The sequence below is a fragment of the Mustelus asterias genome, unplaced genomic scaffold (genome assembly GCF_964213995.1).
Source record: "Mustelus asterias unplaced genomic scaffold, sMusAst1.hap1.1 HAP1_SCAFFOLD_69, whole genome shotgun sequence".
Classification (NCBI taxonomy): Eukaryota; Metazoa; Chordata; class Chondrichthyes; order Carcharhiniformes; family Triakidae; genus Mustelus; species Mustelus asterias.
In genome coordinates this window covers 1,368,449-1,387,235 of record NW_027590131.1, presented here as the reverse complement: position 1 = coordinate 1,387,235, position 18,787 = coordinate 1,368,449, and the positions used below count along the sequence as shown (strand labels likewise).

The window sequence follows — 18,787 nt, the reverse complement described above, 5'->3', positions numbered from 1 at the left end:
CTATGTTTGGGCAAAATTACCCATCCCTTCAGTGGGTAGCACTGGTCTTTCTTAATTCTTTCATGGGATGATGGTGTCACTGGCAATGCCAACATTTGTTCCCATCCACAATTGTCCTTGAGAAGGGGATGGTGAACCATCTTGTTAAATTCTGAACACCCTCTGGTACAATGCCGCTAGGAAGGGACATCCAGGATTATGATCCCACGTCAGTGATGGAAAAGCAATATATTCCAAGTCAGGTTGGCGGCTGGCTTGGGAGGGAATCTGAAGGTGGTTGGTGTTCCATCCTTCTGATATTCTTGCCCATCGAGGTGATAGAAAAGTCTTCCTATTTTCTATCACCTAACCAGCACAGGCTTGTGTCTTTGATGGGAGAGTAACAATGGAACTTGACGTGCCTGTAGAAAGAGCACGAAACGTCAGGAAATGAACTACAAATGGTGGCAGCGTCCAGATGTTGCCATCCTTCCACCTAGAAGCAACAGCACTGGAGCTGGGAGATCAACAGGCAGGGTGGGAAATCGCTGATTGTGATATTGGTTGTGGAGCTGAGAGTGAGCGGTTGAATGGATGGGCACAGGAGATTCTCTGGCAACACATAGAACTTGTTTGCCTATCACTGGTCACATGGAACCGGCTGAAGGGCGTCTTGGAATGTACATTTTGTGACAAACTATGCCTTCTTTTTCTTTGAAGATCAGAATCACCGATGATTATTGCAGAATGCTTTTCCAAGACCCCATTATTTTTCCATATAGTATCGGAGATTGTGACTATCGAAATGGCAGATGGAATTTAATCCAGATGAATGCGAAGTGATGCATTTTGGAAGAGCTAATGTAGGGAGGAGTTATACAATAAGTGGTAGAGCCATCAAGAGTATAGAAACACAGAGGGACCTAGGTGTGCAAGTCCACAAATCCTTGAAGGTGGCAACACAGGTGGAGAAGGTGGTGAAGAAGGCATATGGTATGCTTGCCTTTATAGGACGGGGTATAGAGTATAAAAGCTGGAGTCTGATGATGCGGCTGTATAGAACGCTGGTGAGGCCACATTTGGAGTACTGCGTCCAGTTCTGGTCGCCACACTACCAGAAGGACGTGGAGGCGTTAGAGAGAGTGCAGAGAAGGTTTGCCAGGATGTTGCCTGGTATGGAGGGTCTTAGCTATGAGGAGAGATTGGGTAAACTGGACTTGTTCTCCTTGGAAAGACGGAGAATGAGGGGAGACCTAATAGAGGTGTACAAAATTATGAAGGGTGAACAGTGGGAAGCTTTTTCCCAGGTCGGAGGTGACGATCACGAGGGGTCACGGGCTCAAGGTGAGAGGGGCGAAGTATAACTCAGATATCAGACGGACGTTTTTTTACACAGAGGGTGGTGGGGGCCTGGAATGCGCTGCCAAGTAGGGTGGTGGAGGCAGGCACGCTGACATCGTTTAAGACTTACCTGGACAGTCACATGAGCAGTCTGGGAATGGAGGGATACAAACGAATGGTCTAGTTGCACCAATGAGCGGCACAGGCTTGGAGGGCCGAAGGGCCTGTTTCCTGTGCTGTACTGTTCTTTGTTCTGAGACTATAAATGATTCCCACTAGTGACCTCTAAAATTTGCTAATTCTTATCTCTACCCAAACTGATTCTGCATCTTGATCATTTGAACGAAGTTCATGTCTCTCTGCTGTACTGTCATCTGTTACTAACAGGGAGAGACCCCACCATCATGCCCTGTCCTCCATTGACTGCCATCTATTCTCTCTCCCCTTCTCACAAATCAATTGATGCTGTAAACAGAGAGAGCTGTGCAGCTATGAGGAGGAGGAGCGGACCTCAGAGAGTGAACCACAACATTATTCCCCCGCACCCTCAACACAAACATTTGTGGCACTGACATCCCATTCCTTCGGATCAGACAAAGAAATATCACAAGTCAGTTTCAAGGCAGTTTTCCTTATTCATAACTGACGCCAATAGTAATGGGCAGTGTTTTATTATATAAATCCAGTGGTGAAATTATATTGTTGAATATTCAGTTATTATAAACACAATCTCACACAGTCTGCTACTTACTGCAGTTTCTGTATTTTACATTTCAGATTCCTCAGAGCCACAGACAGCAGTTTCACTCCTGAATCTCCCAGTTTATTGACACCCAGATTCAGATCTATCAGTGAGCGGTTTGTACTGAGAGCAGAGGCCAGGTCCTCGGCACAAGAATCTGTGAGATCATTCTCATTCAGACTGGAGATCAGAGAGAGAAAAATAACAGGAATCAGGGTAAATCCACAGTGTTTTTAAGAATAAGGTCATTAACAATAATAATGTACAGCGCGGGACATTCAAGAAACACAACTTCAGTTCACACAGAAGGCAAAATACTATTGATGCTGTAAATCTGAAATATGAATATGTTGGAGACTCTCATCAGGTCAGGCAATATCTGTGAAGAGAGAAACAGATTTAGTTTCAGTTCAATTCGCGAAACTTAGAAATTGGAAATAGCAGTGAATTAAATTGTTTTAAGTGACAGGGAGCTGGGGATGGGCGGGTGACAAGGAAAGAACAAAATGGAAGAGTCTGAGTGATTAAATGACAAAAAGGATGATGGTGAAAGGGAAGAGCACAGGATTCCCATGTCCTTACCCTGAGTCATAGGGAGGGACATGGGATGGTCAGTGGCTCAGGAATGGAGTGTGTGGTGGGGTTGAAGATGATGCGACAGAAACCTTTCTCACACTGCCAGTGGTTCGGGTCTGGAATCCACAGCCGGGAAGTGTGGTGGAGGTCGGCTGCATCGAAGCAGTCAAAAAGGAATTAGATGATTATTTGAATATAAAGAATGAGCGGGGATACGAGAAAAACGCTGGAGAATGACTCAAATTCCTAATGCTAATTTGGTGAGCTGGTACAGACACGATGGGCCAAATGGCCTCATTGTGCACCGTAAGAATTCTGTGAAGACAGTGGTTGGAAATGTATCGATATTTCAACTGGAAGTTGGTGATGTTGCCGTGTGGACAGTGTTAGTAGCCACAGTCCCCAATGAAATATTAATATTTCTCTCCAATAGAGAGAGACAATTAGTTACATGTAGCTTCAGGGACACAACTTAGTAAACGTGGGGCAATGGGAGGAGATGGGACTCCATGAACCCCACAGCCGGTACGAAGACCAAACCCTCAACATTAGCGTCATTCTACATCACACTCGAGACATGAACCAACTGAACTAACCAACTCCACACAGAGCCAGAACGGGCACAGTAAATGTCTGACAGGTTCGGGAAATCCGTGCACTCAGGCAGCACAGGCAGAATCACAGAACTGTTACAGAGCAGGCGGAGGCCATTCGGCCCATTGTGTCTGCACTGACTCTCCGAATGAGCAATTCACGAAGTGTCATTCCCCCACCTTCCCCCAAAACCCTGTGCATTCCAGAACTTAACCACTCGCTGCAGGGGAAGACCCCATTCAGGCAAAACTGGCACCAGATTTAAAGGCAGCCAGCAGCACTTTTAAAGGCTCTGAAGGGAGCAGTGAGGGAGCCCTGGTTAATGAACAAAGGGCTGAAATGGCAGAAGGCAGATTCAACCCAATTCACTGAGACTTCCCTGGAAATTCTCAAGGCTTTATCGGTTTGGAGGGATGTTTTGTTCCCTCAGGACAGGAGGAGGAGACCTGTCACATCAACCCAAGCAAGTCTGGATAGAAACTGCCGAGGGCCAGAGCAGGCAGCACGTGGCTGCAGTGAGGCAAAAGGATCAATAACCTGATATGTTCTGACAAGGTGAGCGTCAAACTTACAGGCTGATATGCGAATAAGGATGAAAGAGAAATTGTGGAAAGAACATCTCCACCCAGACACTGGCAATGTCCAGACAGCAGCATCAATCTTCAGGAACATGTCAGCCTCTCTGTGAAGGGTTCTGGTCAGTCAGAGATGACTGCTGCACTGCCGACACTGAGTGACCATCCTGGTGGTCCCATGATGGGCAGCCTGGCAGCATCATAGGCTTGTGTGTGTCTTTGATGGGTGAGTAACAATGGAAATTTATGTGCTTGTAGAAGAGGGCACTCAGCGTCAGAGAAGGAGCCAAGAGTGACAGTGTCTGGATTGTGTCATCCTTATGCCAATGGAAGATGCAGTGCTGGAGCTGGGAGACCTGGAGGCTGGGTGGGCAATCGCTGATGGCGAGATGGGTTGTGGATCCAGAGAGAGAGAGAGAGAGAGTGAGTGAGTGAATGGATGGGCACAGGAGAGGCTCTGCTGCTGAGTCCCAAACCTGGTGCTTGTGTGTCTTCCATTGGTCACATGGAGCTCTGGGTTAGGAACAGTCTGCAGGACATGTTGGAATGTGTATTACCCTCGAACATTCTTCACTCTGTCACAAATCAACAGCTGCTTGAGCGGGATACGGGCGTGTAGCTCTGAAGATGAGGTGGGGTCGTCAGAGGACGGACTGTCATATTATTCGCCATAACATCGGCCACAGCAGATTCTGTCTCACACGAGTAGCAAAGGGGTTAAAATCTGGCAGCACAGAGCAGCACAGACAAACCCGAGCAGCTGATGGCGGCAGCAATAGCTGAGTTCACTCACACTCTTCAGGGGAGAGGGAAGAGCCAGCTTCAGGAAGATCAAATGTCACTGGAGTCTTTAACAATGCAGCAGATACTGGAGCTGCAGCGTAGGGTATTTTAACATCCGGTGGAGATTCCAAAGGCTCTGTGTATCCATACACAAAGGATGGAGGAGTCAATCCAGGCCAGCAGTGTTACCATGTCTCAGGTATGAGCACAAATAGCATCCTCCACAGAGAGATTGGTGACCTTCATGGAGAGTCACATCCAGCCTATCACCCACAGGAAATACACATGAACCTGCATGTTCTCACCACCTCCATGAGCTTTGTGGAACACGGGCTGTGGGAGGGGTGGGAAAATGTGCCTGGAGTAACTGTCAGGACCTCCCCAGCTGAGCAGGGAGGGTCCAGTTTGCCCTGAATGGATAGAGGAGTGGCTGCCTGCAGCATTTGGGAGCTCCTCTCAGGATGCCCCTGGTGTGGGCAGTGGGTCCCCTTCTGCTCCGACTGTGACACAAACACCCCAAGAAGATATGATGACAGAGACAACTCCAGCATCAGTGCAGAGGGCTCGCAGTTGGTCGGATCCTTCCAGGACTCAGGAAATCCGAGGACAAAGGCCACGGTCATCGAAATTCTCCGAGGAGAGGAGAGAGGTAAGATGCTGCCTGCAGCTCAGCGGAAAGTGCGGGGATGGCGGTGGTTGTCATGGTGGGGTTGCTTCCTTGGGTTTCACAGGATTATACTTTGTTGTTACTGGTCACTTTGTTACGTATGTATTTTCAATAAATTCAGAGATGGAGCACCACTAAAAAAATCCTTCACCACATTACTGGATCTTTAACAGTTCACTGGGAATGTGAGATGGGAAATACAGCACTGAATCAGGTCAATACAATTCCAATACCTTTGTTTCATGTCGTGACGGCTCCAGGGAAATTATAAAACATTCACAGAAACAGCAACAGTGCTGGAGATGGTGAAGATTTATTACACTGAATGGCTGTGTGAGTGTGACTCATGCAAAACATGTCAGTATCACTGAATCTCGATCCTCCCTGACACATATCCCATGTCCCTGGCCTGTGGTCCATGGGGTTCCTCATCATGAAACATCTGGTCAACATTGTATTGCATCACACTTTATTCAAAGCTTCTCCACTCTAGATCCAGGTTGTATGGAACACAGCACAACACCTGGACATTTGAGACCCTCGCTGGGTATATTAAAGGGCTCCATCAGATCTATCTTTAGAAACCCTATGGCCTGCTCAATGGTCACTCAAGTTGCCCTGTAGCAGCTGTGTGTCTCTCGTCTGTAACTATGTTTGGGCACAATTACCCATCCCTTCAGTGGGTAGCACTGGTCTTTCTTAATTCTTTCATGGGATGATGGTGTCACTGGCAATGCCAACACTTGTTCCCATCCACAATTGTCCTTGAGAAGGGGATGGTGAACCATCTTGTTAAATTCTGAAGACCCTCTGGTACAATGCCGCGAGGAAGGGACATTCAGGATTATGATCCCACGTCAGTGATGGAAAAGCAATATATTCCAAGTCAGGTTGGTGACTGGCTTGGGAGGGAATCTGAAGGTGGTTGGTGTTCCATTCTTCTGATATTCTTGCCCATCGAGGTGATAGAAAAGTCTTCCTATTTTCTATCACCTAACCAGCACAGGCTTGTGTCTTTGATGGGAGAGTAACAATGGAACTTTATGTGCCTGTCGAAAGAGCACGAAACGTCAGGAAATGAACTACAAATGATGACAGCGTCCAGATCTTGTAATTAGCAGCGCTGGAGCTGGGAGAACAGCAGATAGTGTGGGAAATCGCCGATTGTGATACTGATTGTGGAACTGAGAGTGTGCGGTCGAATGGATGGACACAGGAGACTCTCTGGTGCCTGCAACACATAGAGCTTGTGTGCCCATCACTGGTCACATGGAACCAGCTGAAGGACGTGTTGGAATGTACATTTTGTTACAAACTATGTCTTGAAGAAATATACTGAATATTGAAGGATATTGAATTTGATGATCAGCCATGAACAAAATGAATGGTGGATCAGGCTCGAAGGGCCGAATGGCCGACTCCTGCTTCTAGTTTCTATTTTAATCATGTTTCTCTGCAGGTTATGTTGTTGGCACCGTGCTATCTGTAGCCGGTTTCCTTTATTGTTACTGAAGCAGTATAATTGACATCATGTTGATTTTAATCTGAACTAATGCAGTGTTCTGTTGTTTCAGTGTTTCCCCTGGGATGGCAGAGTAGAGCTTGATTGTGGGTGATTGACAGGTTATGTCATGTGACTGAGGGACAGCTATTTTTCACAGAGCATTCTAGTTTCAATTCTGCTTTCAGAAGCTGCTTGAAGTTAAGACAAACAGCAGTGCTGTTTCCCTCTCTGAAGTTGGAGTTTTTGCTGTTTAAGTGTTGCTGTGTTGGAAGCTGTCAGAGACTGGGGTTACCTCTCTGCGGTTGGGCTGTTCGGAGGCGACATCCTTCTCTGAAAACAATTGTCTGTTGGCTCTCCGGAAGTGGTAAAAAGCTGGAAATCGGCATCACGTGAGCTTACTTGTTTTTGTGCTAACTAATGTTGGAGAAGGGTGTATATCTGTGGGTATTGCTTTATATTGGAACAACAGAGATAGCTAGCTGTTAAGAGTTATACTGTGTCATGTTTAAGTGCTGCAATTGGTGAAGGTTATGCTAATTCTTGCTGTTATATTCCAACTGCATTCTTAAATAAACTGTGTTTGATAAAGCATCCTAGTGGGTCACTTGATTCATACCTGGAGTGAAACACCTCATGCTCATCAATGCCAAAATCAAATGTAAAACCAAGAGTCCAGGCGAACTTCACAAAACACCTTGGAGTTTCTGGTCTGCATCTTAACAATTGCCTCCATTCACTCTTTACTCTTCCTCACAAATCAAGGGTTGTGTGACTGGGTGACGTGTGTCCCCCTGTAAGCATGTGAACCGGTCCTCATAGAGTCACCGTCACATTATTCCCCTACACCCAGGGCACAAAAATCAATGTGATTGACATTCCACTGCATTGGGATCAGAGAGAGAGAGAAATCACAGGAATCAGTGAAAATTCAGGTTCTGGTTCACAACTTCCAACCTCTGGGCCTTTATAGAGTTTTTCAGCACAGAAAGAGGCCCTTCGGCCCATCGTGTCTGTGTCAGCCATCAAGCAGCAATCTATTCTAACCCATTACCAGCACTTGCTCCATAGCCTTGTCTGCTGCGGCATTTCAAGCGCTTGTCTGAATGCTTCTTAAATGTTCTGAGTGTTCCTGACTCCACCACCGTTTCAGACAGTGAGATACAGATTCCCACCACCCTCTGGGTGAAAATACTTTTCCACAGAACCGTAGAATCCCCACTGTGCAGAAGGTGCCCAATCGCCTCATCGACTCTGCACTGACTGTCCGAAAAAGCCAGGCCCACACAACTGCTTATCACTGGACATTTATCATGGCAAATCCACTGAAACTACATATTTTTGGACACAAAGGGATAATTTAGCATGGTCGATCCACCTAACATACACATCTTTGGACTGTGGGAGGAAACCAGAGTACCTGACGGAAACACGCACACATGGGGGGGAACATGCAAGCTCCACACAGGCAGTCACCCGAGGCCAGAATTAAACAAAGGTCCCTGACGCTGTGAGGCAGCAATGCTAACCACTGTGCCATCTTCAATTCTCCTCTGAAACTCCTCCCCAATGCCTTAAATCTATGCCCCTGGTTATTGTCTCCTAAAACAAAGGGGAAAGGTTTATTTCTATAATTTGATACAACTCCACATGGTCGTCCCCCAGCCTTCCCTGTCTGAAAACAATAACAGGAGCATTGACATACAGATGGATCTGTGCGTACTTGTCCACTGATGCCTGAAAGTGGTAACACAGGTGGATAACTTGGTCAACAAGGCATGCAGCATGCTTGCTTCATTGGCCAGGGCATCAAGAATAAAAGTTGGCAAGTTATGTTACAGCTGTGTTAAACTTTAGTTAGGCCCAACATGGAATATTGCGTGCAGTTCTGATCGCCAGAAAACCAGAAGGATGTGGCTGCTATGGAGAAGGTGTAAAGAAGTTTTACAAGGATGTTGCCTGGTCTGGTTAAGGTATGAAGAGAAGTTGAATAAACTCGGATTGTTTTCCCTGGAAAGACGGAGGCTGAGGGGCGACCTGATAGAGGCAGATATATGGTTGATAGTTGGAGTCTTTTCCCCAGGGTGGAAATGTCAACTACAAGACGGGACAGTTTGAAGACAAGAGGGGGAAAGTTTAGAGGAGACGTGCGGGGAAAGTTTTCACATAGGGAGTGGTGGGTGCCTCGAATGCACAGCCAGTGAAATTGACGGAAGCAGGAACGTTCCCAATGTTGAAGGTTTATCTTGATAGAAACATGAATGGGAGATGAACAGAGGAATAGAAGCTGCGTCTGAGCAATAAGTACTGGGTCTGAATAAGAATGAGGAGTCGCCGCAGGCTTGGTGGGCCAAAGGGCCTGTTACTGTGCTGCATGGCTCTTTGTTCTTCTTTGTACATGAATGTTAAAATCACCCGTGATTATTGCAGAATGTTTTTACAAGACCCCATTAATATTCCTGTGTCCTGTGTCGGAGATTCTGAATATTGTTCGGGGCCTATAAATGATTCCCACAAGTGATCTTTAAACTTTGTTAAATCTTATCTCTACCCAAACTGATTCTGCATCTTGATCATTGGAACTAAGTTCACCTCTCGCTGCTGTACTGACATCTGTTACTAACAGTGAGACTCCACCACCATGTCCTGTCCTCCATTTACTGTCATCTATTCACTCTCCCCCCTTTCACTAATCAATGGATGTTGTGTCCGGGGAGAGCTGTGAACATCTGAGGAGGAGGAGAGGACCTCAGAGGGTGAACCATAACATTATTCCCCCACTCCCTCAACATAAAGATTTGTGGGACTGACATCCCATTGCTCAGGGATCAGAGAGAGAAGCAACAGGAGTCAGAGGAAAAGCGGTTTTCCTTATTCATAACTGGCGCCAATAGTAATGGGCGGTGTTTTTTATACAAATACCAGTGGTGAAATTATATTGTTGAATATTCAGTTATTATAAACACAATTTCACACAGTCTGCTACTTACTTCAGTTTCTGTATTTTACAGTCCGGATTCCTCAGAGCCACAGACAGCAGTTTCACTCCTGAATCTCCCAGGTTATTCTCACCCAGATTCAGATCTATCAGTGAGCGCTTTGTACTGAGAGCAGAGGCCAGGTCCTCGGCACAAGAATCAGTGAGATCGTTACCATAGAGACTGGAGATCAGAGAGAGAAAAATAACAGGAATCAGGGTAAATCCACAGTGTTTTTAAGAATAAGGTCATTAACAATAATAATGTACAGCGCGGTACATTCAAGAAACACAACTTCAGTTGATACAGAAGGCAAAATTCTACTGATGCTGTAAATCTGAAATATGAATAAAATATGTTGGAGACTCTCATCGGGTCAGGCAATATCTGTGAAGAGAGAAACAGATTTAGTTTCAGTTCAATTCGTGAAACTTAGAAATTGGAAATCGCAGTGAATTAAATTGTTTTAAGTGACATGGGTCCTTCGGCCCATCGTGTCTGTGTCAGCCATCAAGCAGCAATCTATTCTAACCCATTTCCAGCACTTGCTCCATAGCCTTGTCTGCTGCGGCATTTCAAGTGCTTGTCTGAATGCTTCTTAAATGTTGTGAGTGTTCCTGACTCCACCGCCCTTTCAGACAGTGAGATCCAGATTCCCACCACCCTCTGGGTGAAAAAACCTTTCCACAGAACCATAGAATCCCCACTGTGCAGAAGGTGCCCAATCGCCTCAACGACTCTGCACTGACTGTCCGAAAAAGCCAGGCCCACACAACTGCTCATCACTGGACATTTATCATGGCAAATCCACTGAAACTACATATCTTTGGACACGAAATGATAATTTAGCATGGTCGATCCACCTAACCTACACATCTTTGGACTGTGGGAGGAAACCAGAGTACCTGACGGAAACACGCACACATGGGGGGAACATGCAAGCTCCACACAGGCAGTCTCCCGAGGCCAGAATTAAACAAAGGTCCCTGACGTTGTGAGGCAGCAATGCTAACCACTGTGCCATCTTCAATTCTCCTCTGAAACTCCTCCCCAATGCCTTAAACCTATGCCCCTGGTTATTGTCTCCTAAAACAAAGGGGAAAGGGTTATTTCTATAATTTGATACAACTCCACATGGTCGTCCCCCAGCCTTCCCTGTCTGAAAACAATAACAGGAGCATTGACATACAGATGGATCTGTGCGTACTTGTCCACTGATCCCTGAAAGTGGTAACACAGGTGGATAACTTGGTCAACAAGGCATGCAGCATGCGTGCTTCATTGGCCAGGGGATCGAGTATAAAAGTTGGCAAGTTATGTTACAGCTGTATTAAACTTTAGTTAGGCCCAATATGGAATATTGCGTGCAGTGCTGATCGACAGACAACCAGAAGGATGTGGCTACTTTGGAGAAGGTGTAAAGAAGGTTTACAAGGATGTTGCCTGGTCTGGTTAAGGTATGAAGAGAAGTTGAATAAACTCGGATTGTTTTCATTGGAAAGACGGAGGCTGAGGGGCGACCTGATAGAGGCAGATATATGGTCGATAGTTGGAGTCTTTTCCCCAGGGTGGAAATGTCAACTACAAGACGGGACAGTTTGAAGGCAAGAGGGGGAAAGTTTAGAGGAGACGTGCGAGGAACGTTTTCACATAGAGAGTGGTGGGTGCCTCGAATGCGCAGCCAGTGAAGTTGACGGAAGCAGGCACGTTCCCAATGTTCAAGGTTAATCTTGATAGAAACATGAACGGAAGATGAACAGAGGAATAGAAGCTGCGTCTGAGCAATAAGTACTGGGTCTGAATAAGAATGAGGAGTCGCTGCAGGCTTGGTGGTTCGAAGGGCCTGTTACTGTGCTGCATGGCTCTTTGTTCTTCTTTGTACATGAATGTTAAAATCACCCGTGATTATTGCAGAATGTTTTTACAAGACCCCATTAATATTCCTGTGTCGAAGATTCTGAATATTGTTCGGGGCCTATAAAAGATTCCCACAAGTGATCTTTTAACTTTGTTAATTCTTATCTCTACCCAAACTGATTCTGCATCTTGATCATTGGAACTAAGTTCACCTCTCGCTGCTGTACTGACATCTGTTACTAACAGTGAGACTCCACCACCATGTCCTGTCCTCCATTTACTGTCATCCACTCACTCTCCCCCGTTTCACTAATCAATGGATGTTGTGTCTGTGGAGAGCTGTGCACATCTGAGGAGGAGGAGAGAACCTCAGAGGGTGAATCATAACATTATTCCCCCACTCCCTCAACACAAGGATTTGTGGGACTGACATCCCATTGCTCAGGGATCAGAGAGAGAAGCAACAGGAGTCAGAGGAAAAGCAGTTTTCCTTATTCATAACTGACGCCAATAGTAATGGGCAGTGTTTTTTATACAAATACCAGTGGTGAAATTATATTGTTGAATATTCAGTTATTATAAACACAATCTCACACAGTCTGCTACTTACTGCAGTTTCTGTATTTTACATTCCGGATTCCTCAGAGCCACAGACAGCAGTTTCACTCCTGAATCTCCCAGTTTATTGCCACCCGGATTCAGATCTATCAGTGAGCGGTTTGTACTGAGAGCAGAGGCCAGGTCCTCGGCACAAGAATCGGTCAGAGCGTTTGCATCGAGACTGGAGATCAGAGAGAGAAAAATAACAGGATTCAGAGTAAATCCACAGTGTTTTTAAGAATAAGATCATTAACAATAATAATGTACAGCGCGGGACATTCAAGAAACACAACTTCAGTTCATACAGAAGGCAGAATTCTATTGATGCTGTAAATCTGAAATATGAATGAATATATTGGAGACTCTCATCAGGTCAGGCAATATCTGTGAAGACAGAAACAGATTTAGTTTCAGTTCAAATAGCGAAACTTAGAAATTGGAAGTAGCGGTGAATTAAATAGTTTTAAGTGACAGGAAGCTGGGGATGGGCGGGTGACAAGGAAAGAACAAAATGGAAGTGCCGGAGTGATTAAACGACAAAAAGGATGATGGTGAAAGGGAAGAGCACAGGGTTCCCATGTCCTTACCCTGAGTCACAGGGAGGGACATGGGATGGTCAGTGGCTCAGGAATGGAGTGTGTGGTGGGGTTGAAGATGATGCGACAGAAACCTTTCTCACACTGCCAGTGGTTCGGGTCTGGAATTCACAGCCGGGAAGTGTGGTGGAGGTCGGCTGCATCGAAGCAGTCAAAAAGGAATTAGATGATTATTTGAATATAAACAATGAACGAGGATACGAGAAAAACGCTGGAGAATGACTCAAATTCCTAATGCTAATTTGGTGAGCTGGTGCAGACACGATGGGCCAAATGGCCTCATTGTGCTCAGTAACAATTCTGTGGAGATAATGGTTGTAAATGTACAGATATTTGAGCTGGAAGTTGGTGATGTTGCAGTGTGGACAGTGTTAGTCGCCATAGTCCTCAATAAAATATTAATATTTCTCTCCAATAGTGAGAGACAATTTGTTACATGTAGCTTCAGTGACACAACTTAGTAAACGTGGGGCAATGGGAGGAGGTGGGACTCCATGAACCCCACAGCCGGTACGAAGACCAAACCCTCAACATTAGCGTCATTCTACATCACACTTGAGACATGAACCAACTGAACTAACCAACTCCACACTATTGCCAGGACCGGCACATAAATATCTGACAGGTTCGGGAATCCGTGCACAGGCAGAATCACTGAATTGTTACAGAGCAGGCGGAGGCCATTCGGCCCATTGTGTCTGCACTGACTCTCCGAATGAGCAACTCACTAAGTGTCATCCCCCCACCTTCCCCCCAAAACCCTGTGCATTCCAGAGCTTAACCACTGGCTGCAGGGGAAGGCCCCATTCAGGCACCAGATTTAAAGGCAGCCAGCAGCACTTTTAAAGGCTCTGAAGGGAGCAGTGAGGGAGCCCTGGTTAATGAACAAAGGGCTGAAATGGCAGAAGGCAGATTAAACCCAATTCGCTGACACTTCCCCGGAAATTCTCAAGGCTATTTCGGTTTGGAGGAAGGTTCTGTTCCCTCAGGACTGGAGAAGGAGACCTGTCACATCAACCCAAGCAAGTCTGGATAGAAACTGCCAAGGGTCAGAGCAGTGGCTGCAATGAGGCAAAAGATGAATAATCTGATATGTTCTGACAAGGTGAGCGTTAAGCCTACAGGCTGATATGTGAATAAGGATGAAAGAGAAATTGTGGAAAGACCATCTCCACCCAGACACTGGCAATGTCCAGACAGCAGCATCAATCTTCAGGAACATGTCAGCCTCTCTGTGAAGGGTTACATGGAACATAGGACATAGAACAGTACAGCACAGTACAGACCCTTCGGCCCACGATGTTGTGCTGAGCTTTCTCCAAAACCAAGATCAAGCTATCCCACTCCCTATCATTCTAGTGTGCTCCATCTGCCTATCCAATAACCGCTTGAAAGTTCCTAAAGTGTCCGACTTCACTATGACAGCAGGCAGTCCATTCCACACCCCAACCGCTCTCTGAGTAAAGAGTCAGTCAGAGATGGCTGCTGCACTGCCGACACTGAGTGACCATCCTGGTGGTCCCATGATGGGCAGTCTAAATTAGCGTCAGGTTTGTGTGTGTCTTTGATGGGTGAGTAACAAGGGAAATTTATGTTCTTGTAGAAGAGGGCACAGAGCGTCAGAGAAGGAGCCAAGAGTGACAGTGTCTGGATTGTGTCATCCTTATGCCAATGGAAGATGCAGTGCTGGAGCTGGGAGACCTGGAGGCTGGGTGGGCAATCGCTGATGGTGAGATGGGATGTGGATCCAGAGAGAGTGAGTGAGTGAATGGATGGGCACAGGAGAGGCTCTGCTGCGGAGTCCATAACTTGGAGCTTGTGTCTCTTCTATTGGTCACATGGAGCTCTGGGTTAGGAACGGTCTGCAGGACATGTTGGAATGTGCATTACCCTCTAACATTCTTCACTCTCTCACAAATCAACAGCTGCGCTGAGCGGGAGACAGGCGTGTAGCTCTGAAGATGGGGAGGGTTCAGAGGATGGATTGTCACATTATACTCTATAACGTCCGCCAGAGCAGATAATGTCTCTCACGATTAGCAAAGGGGTTACAATCTGGCAGCACAGGACAGCACACACAAACCCGAGCAGCTGATGGAGGCAGGAATAGCTGAGTTCACTCACACTCTCGAGAGGACAGGTCATTCGTGGTCCGTGGTGTTTAACACGAATACTGACAGGAATGATGTGGAATGGTTATTAATGACACGATTACTGACACTGATAATAATTTACAGTGTCAGACCATCCACTGATTATTAACACAATCTCACACAGTCTGATACTTACTCCAGTTTCTGTATTTTACATTCTGGATTCCTCAGAGCCGCAGACAGTAGTTTCACTCCTGAATCTCCCACTTTATTGAGACGCAGACTAAATGGAGAAAGTGAGAAACACATTAAATTCAGATTAATGTTCAGCAGGAAAAATAGCTGGATCTATTTTTGTGTCAGAAACTTAGCACGAGTGGTGACCTGAATCAAGTTACGATATTATATCTAATCCAAGTTGATCTTTCTCTACACCCCACCTGTGACTGTAGCACTGCATTCTGGACTCTCCTTTCCTTCCCTATGTACTGTATGCTTTGGCACTAATAAATGTGACAATATTAAATCAAATATCAAACCCTTTCTGTTGAATGGAAAAGGCAATAATCAGCATTGAAAAATGATGAACAATTAACTCTTTTACACCTCTCAAAATGTATATTTTGTTTAATTGTCCATGGGATATGGGTGTCGCTGGCGAGACCAGCATTTATTTCCCACTGCTAATGGCCCCAAGAGGAGGTGATGCCCACATCCTGTGAACAAGCAAGTAACGTTTAAACATGTCCCACATTCTGGTCTCATTTCCTGATCATCAGAATTACCCTCCTGAATCTCACTGACCCTGCGAAGATTCCAAAAATTCAAATCATTTCTGCTGTTACATAAATCCAGGATTTTCTGAGAATTGTACATTTTACTGAGGGTTAAATGATAAAGCTGTGAGAGTGGATCGCTCGGGATTCCCTGTGCTGACATTATAACATCTGTATACTATCTCAGGGCGAGTTAAAGTGTGAAACTGTGCTAACTGTTGCTTTAAGGTCCATCCCCTAAATTTTATACAACAAGGAAAGAATATTCTCCCATTAGAAAGTTGAAATATTTCTGTTTGATTAGTTTATAGGGGAGGGGTGTCTCCCGCTACATTCCACAGTAAACAGGCTCTCCATTTTCTGCAGGTCTGGCTCGTGTTCTATCTCCGGGAATTACCATGAGTTCTTACTTCCAGTCGATCCTCACATTGAATCATAGAATTATAGAAACCCTACAGTGCAGAAGGAGGCCATTCGGCCCATCGAGTCTGCACCGACCACAATCCCACCCAGGCCCTACCCCCACATATTTACCTGCTAATCCCTCTAATCTACGCATCTCAGGACTCTAAGGGGCAATTTTTAAACTGGCCAATCAACCTAACCCGCACATCTTTGGACCGTGGGAGGAAACCGGAGCACCCGGAGGAAACCCACACAGACACGAGGAGAATGTGCAAACTCCGCACAGACAGTGACCCGAGCCAGGAATCGAACCCGGGACCCTGGAGCTGTGAAGCAGCAGTGCTAACCACTGTGCTACTGTGCCGCCCAGGGAAAGGGTTATCCGCAAACCCGGTTTCATATCACTGACAGTTTGACTGGAGATTTTCCAGCAGCACGTTTCCTCATTCAGGAAATTCTGGTTTCCTCGGCTCAGATGTAAGCTCTGCAGTCCTGCCACATTTAGCTGTGAATGGTAGTGGATGATGAAACAACAGAAGGAGGAGGCTCCACAAATATCCCATCCTCATGACGGAGACGACTAATACATCAGTGCAAAAGATATGGCTCAAATATTAGTAACCAACTTCAGTGGCTAAAGCGTTCAGAGGTCCCCAGCATCACGGATATTTATCAGAGAATTCGATTCACTCCACATGATGTCAAGAAATAGCTAAAGGTAATGGATACTGCAAAGACCACAGATCTTGACAATATTCCAGTAACTGTACTGAAGATTACTGCTCCAGAAGCTGCTCTGTTCCTCGCCAAGCTGTTCCAGTAGAGCTAAGACACTGATGTTTACCTAAAATAGTGGGAAATTGCCCAGATATGACCGTAAACAAAAAGGAAAGAACAAATCCAATCTGTCCATTTACCACCCCATCAGTCTCCTCTCAATCACCAACAGAGGAAGGCGTCATCGAGACTATCAAGCAGCATTTAATTAGCAATGACCTGCTCGCTGACTCTGAGCTTGTGCTTACTCAGGGTCACTCAGTCCCCTATCTCATTACAGCCTTGATGCAAACACGGACAGCAGAGCTGAACTCAGGATGTGAGGGGAGAGTGTCTGCCCTTGACATCATGGCAGAATGTGACCACATGTAGCAAAAAGGAGCCAGAGAAAAACTGAAGTCAATGGAAATGAGAGAAAAAAAACTATCTGCCGGTTGGAGCAACACCAGCACAAAGGAAGTTAGTTATGGTTGTTGGACCATCTGCATGATGCAGTGCAACAACTCACCATGGCTCGTTACACAGCACTGCCCAGTCTGTGATTTCTATCCCTGGAAGGACAAGGGCAGCAGATGAATGGAAACATCATCACCTGGAAGTTCCCTTCCAAGATACACACCATCCTGACTTGGAAATATATCATCGTTCCTTCACAGTGACCGGGTCAAAATCCTGGAACTCTCTTTCTCACAGCACTGTGGGTGCACCTACACCACAGGAGTCCCTAAATGCAATTCCAGTGATATAATTGTGAGCATAGTTGCTTTCCAAGCTGTTGATAGGGGTTTAATTCCCAGATATCTCAGTTTGTTGGGAGTGTGTGAAGAGAGGGTCATCTCAACTCCAGGAAATGACAGCAGGAAGTTCTCGGGAGAGTGCCCTCATCCCAACCATCTTCAGCTACTTCATCAATTACATTTCCTCCATCATAAAGTCAGAAGTGGAGATGTTTGCTGATGTCTGCACAACGTTCAGCACCATTCTCGACTCCGCAAGACAGTGATGCAGGACCTGTCCATATTTAGCAAGGCTTGAACAATATTCAAGGAAGGCTGACAAGTGCCAGGCGATGACCATCTCCACCAAGAATGAATACAATCACCTCTCCCTTTACATTCAATGGGATTATCATCACCTGAATCCTGAGTATCAGCACCTTCGATGCTACCATTGACCAGAAACAGGCTAGACATATCATTACTGTGGATTTTAGAGAAGGTTAAAGGCCAGGAACTCTGCACAAAGTAACTCACCTCCTGACTTCCAAATACATTTCCACCATCGACAAGACACGTCAGGAATTTAATTAAATACCATCCACTTGTCTGCATGAGTGCAGCTCAAGATTCAGGAAGCTCGCCACCATCCAGGATAACTCTGCTTGTTGACTGGTGCTCCACGTTCAACATTCATTCCATCCACCACAGAGGTACAGAGCGAGCAGTGTGTACCATCTACAAGATGCAGTGCAACAACTCCCAATGGCTCGTTACACAGCACCTTCCAATCTTGTGATTTCTATCCCTAAGGACAAGGGCAGCAGATGAATGGAAACATCACCACCTGGAAGTTTCCTTCCAAGATACACACCATCCTGACTTGGAAATATAGCACCGTTCCTTCACAGTGACTGGGCCAACATTCTGGAACTCTCTTTCTCACAGCTCTGTGGGTGCACCTACACCACAGGAGTCACTAAATGCAATGACAGTGATATAATAATGAGCATAGTTGCTTTCCAAGCAGTTGATACGGGTTTAATTCCCAGCTACCTCAGCTTGTTGGAGTGGATGAAGAGAGGGCCAGGAGGTAGTAACCACAACCGAAAAGAGTTGGTCAATCCAATTCAGTCAAGTCTGCGGCTCCAGCCTGGAGCAGTAGTGTTAAACTTAGCTGAGGGTCCGAGGGTCAGTTGATCATTCAGCTACTCTGAGCCGGCCCACGCTG

General features: G+C 45.9%; 1 protein-coding gene across 1 annotated transcript in view; it reads right to left on the bottom strand.

Moving 5' to 3' along the window:
• Positions 1–12,566: 12,566 nt before the first annotated feature.
• LOC144483439 (NACHT, LRR and PYD domains-containing protein 3-like) overlaps positions 12,567–18,787 on the bottom strand; it is a 32,649-nt gene continuing 26,428 nt past the window's right edge. The window contains exon 5 of the mRNA XM_078202125.1: positions 12,567–12,577. Coding sequence (XP_078058251.1) covers positions 12,567–12,577 — 11 coding nt within the window. The remainder of the gene's footprint in view (positions 12,578–18,787) is intronic.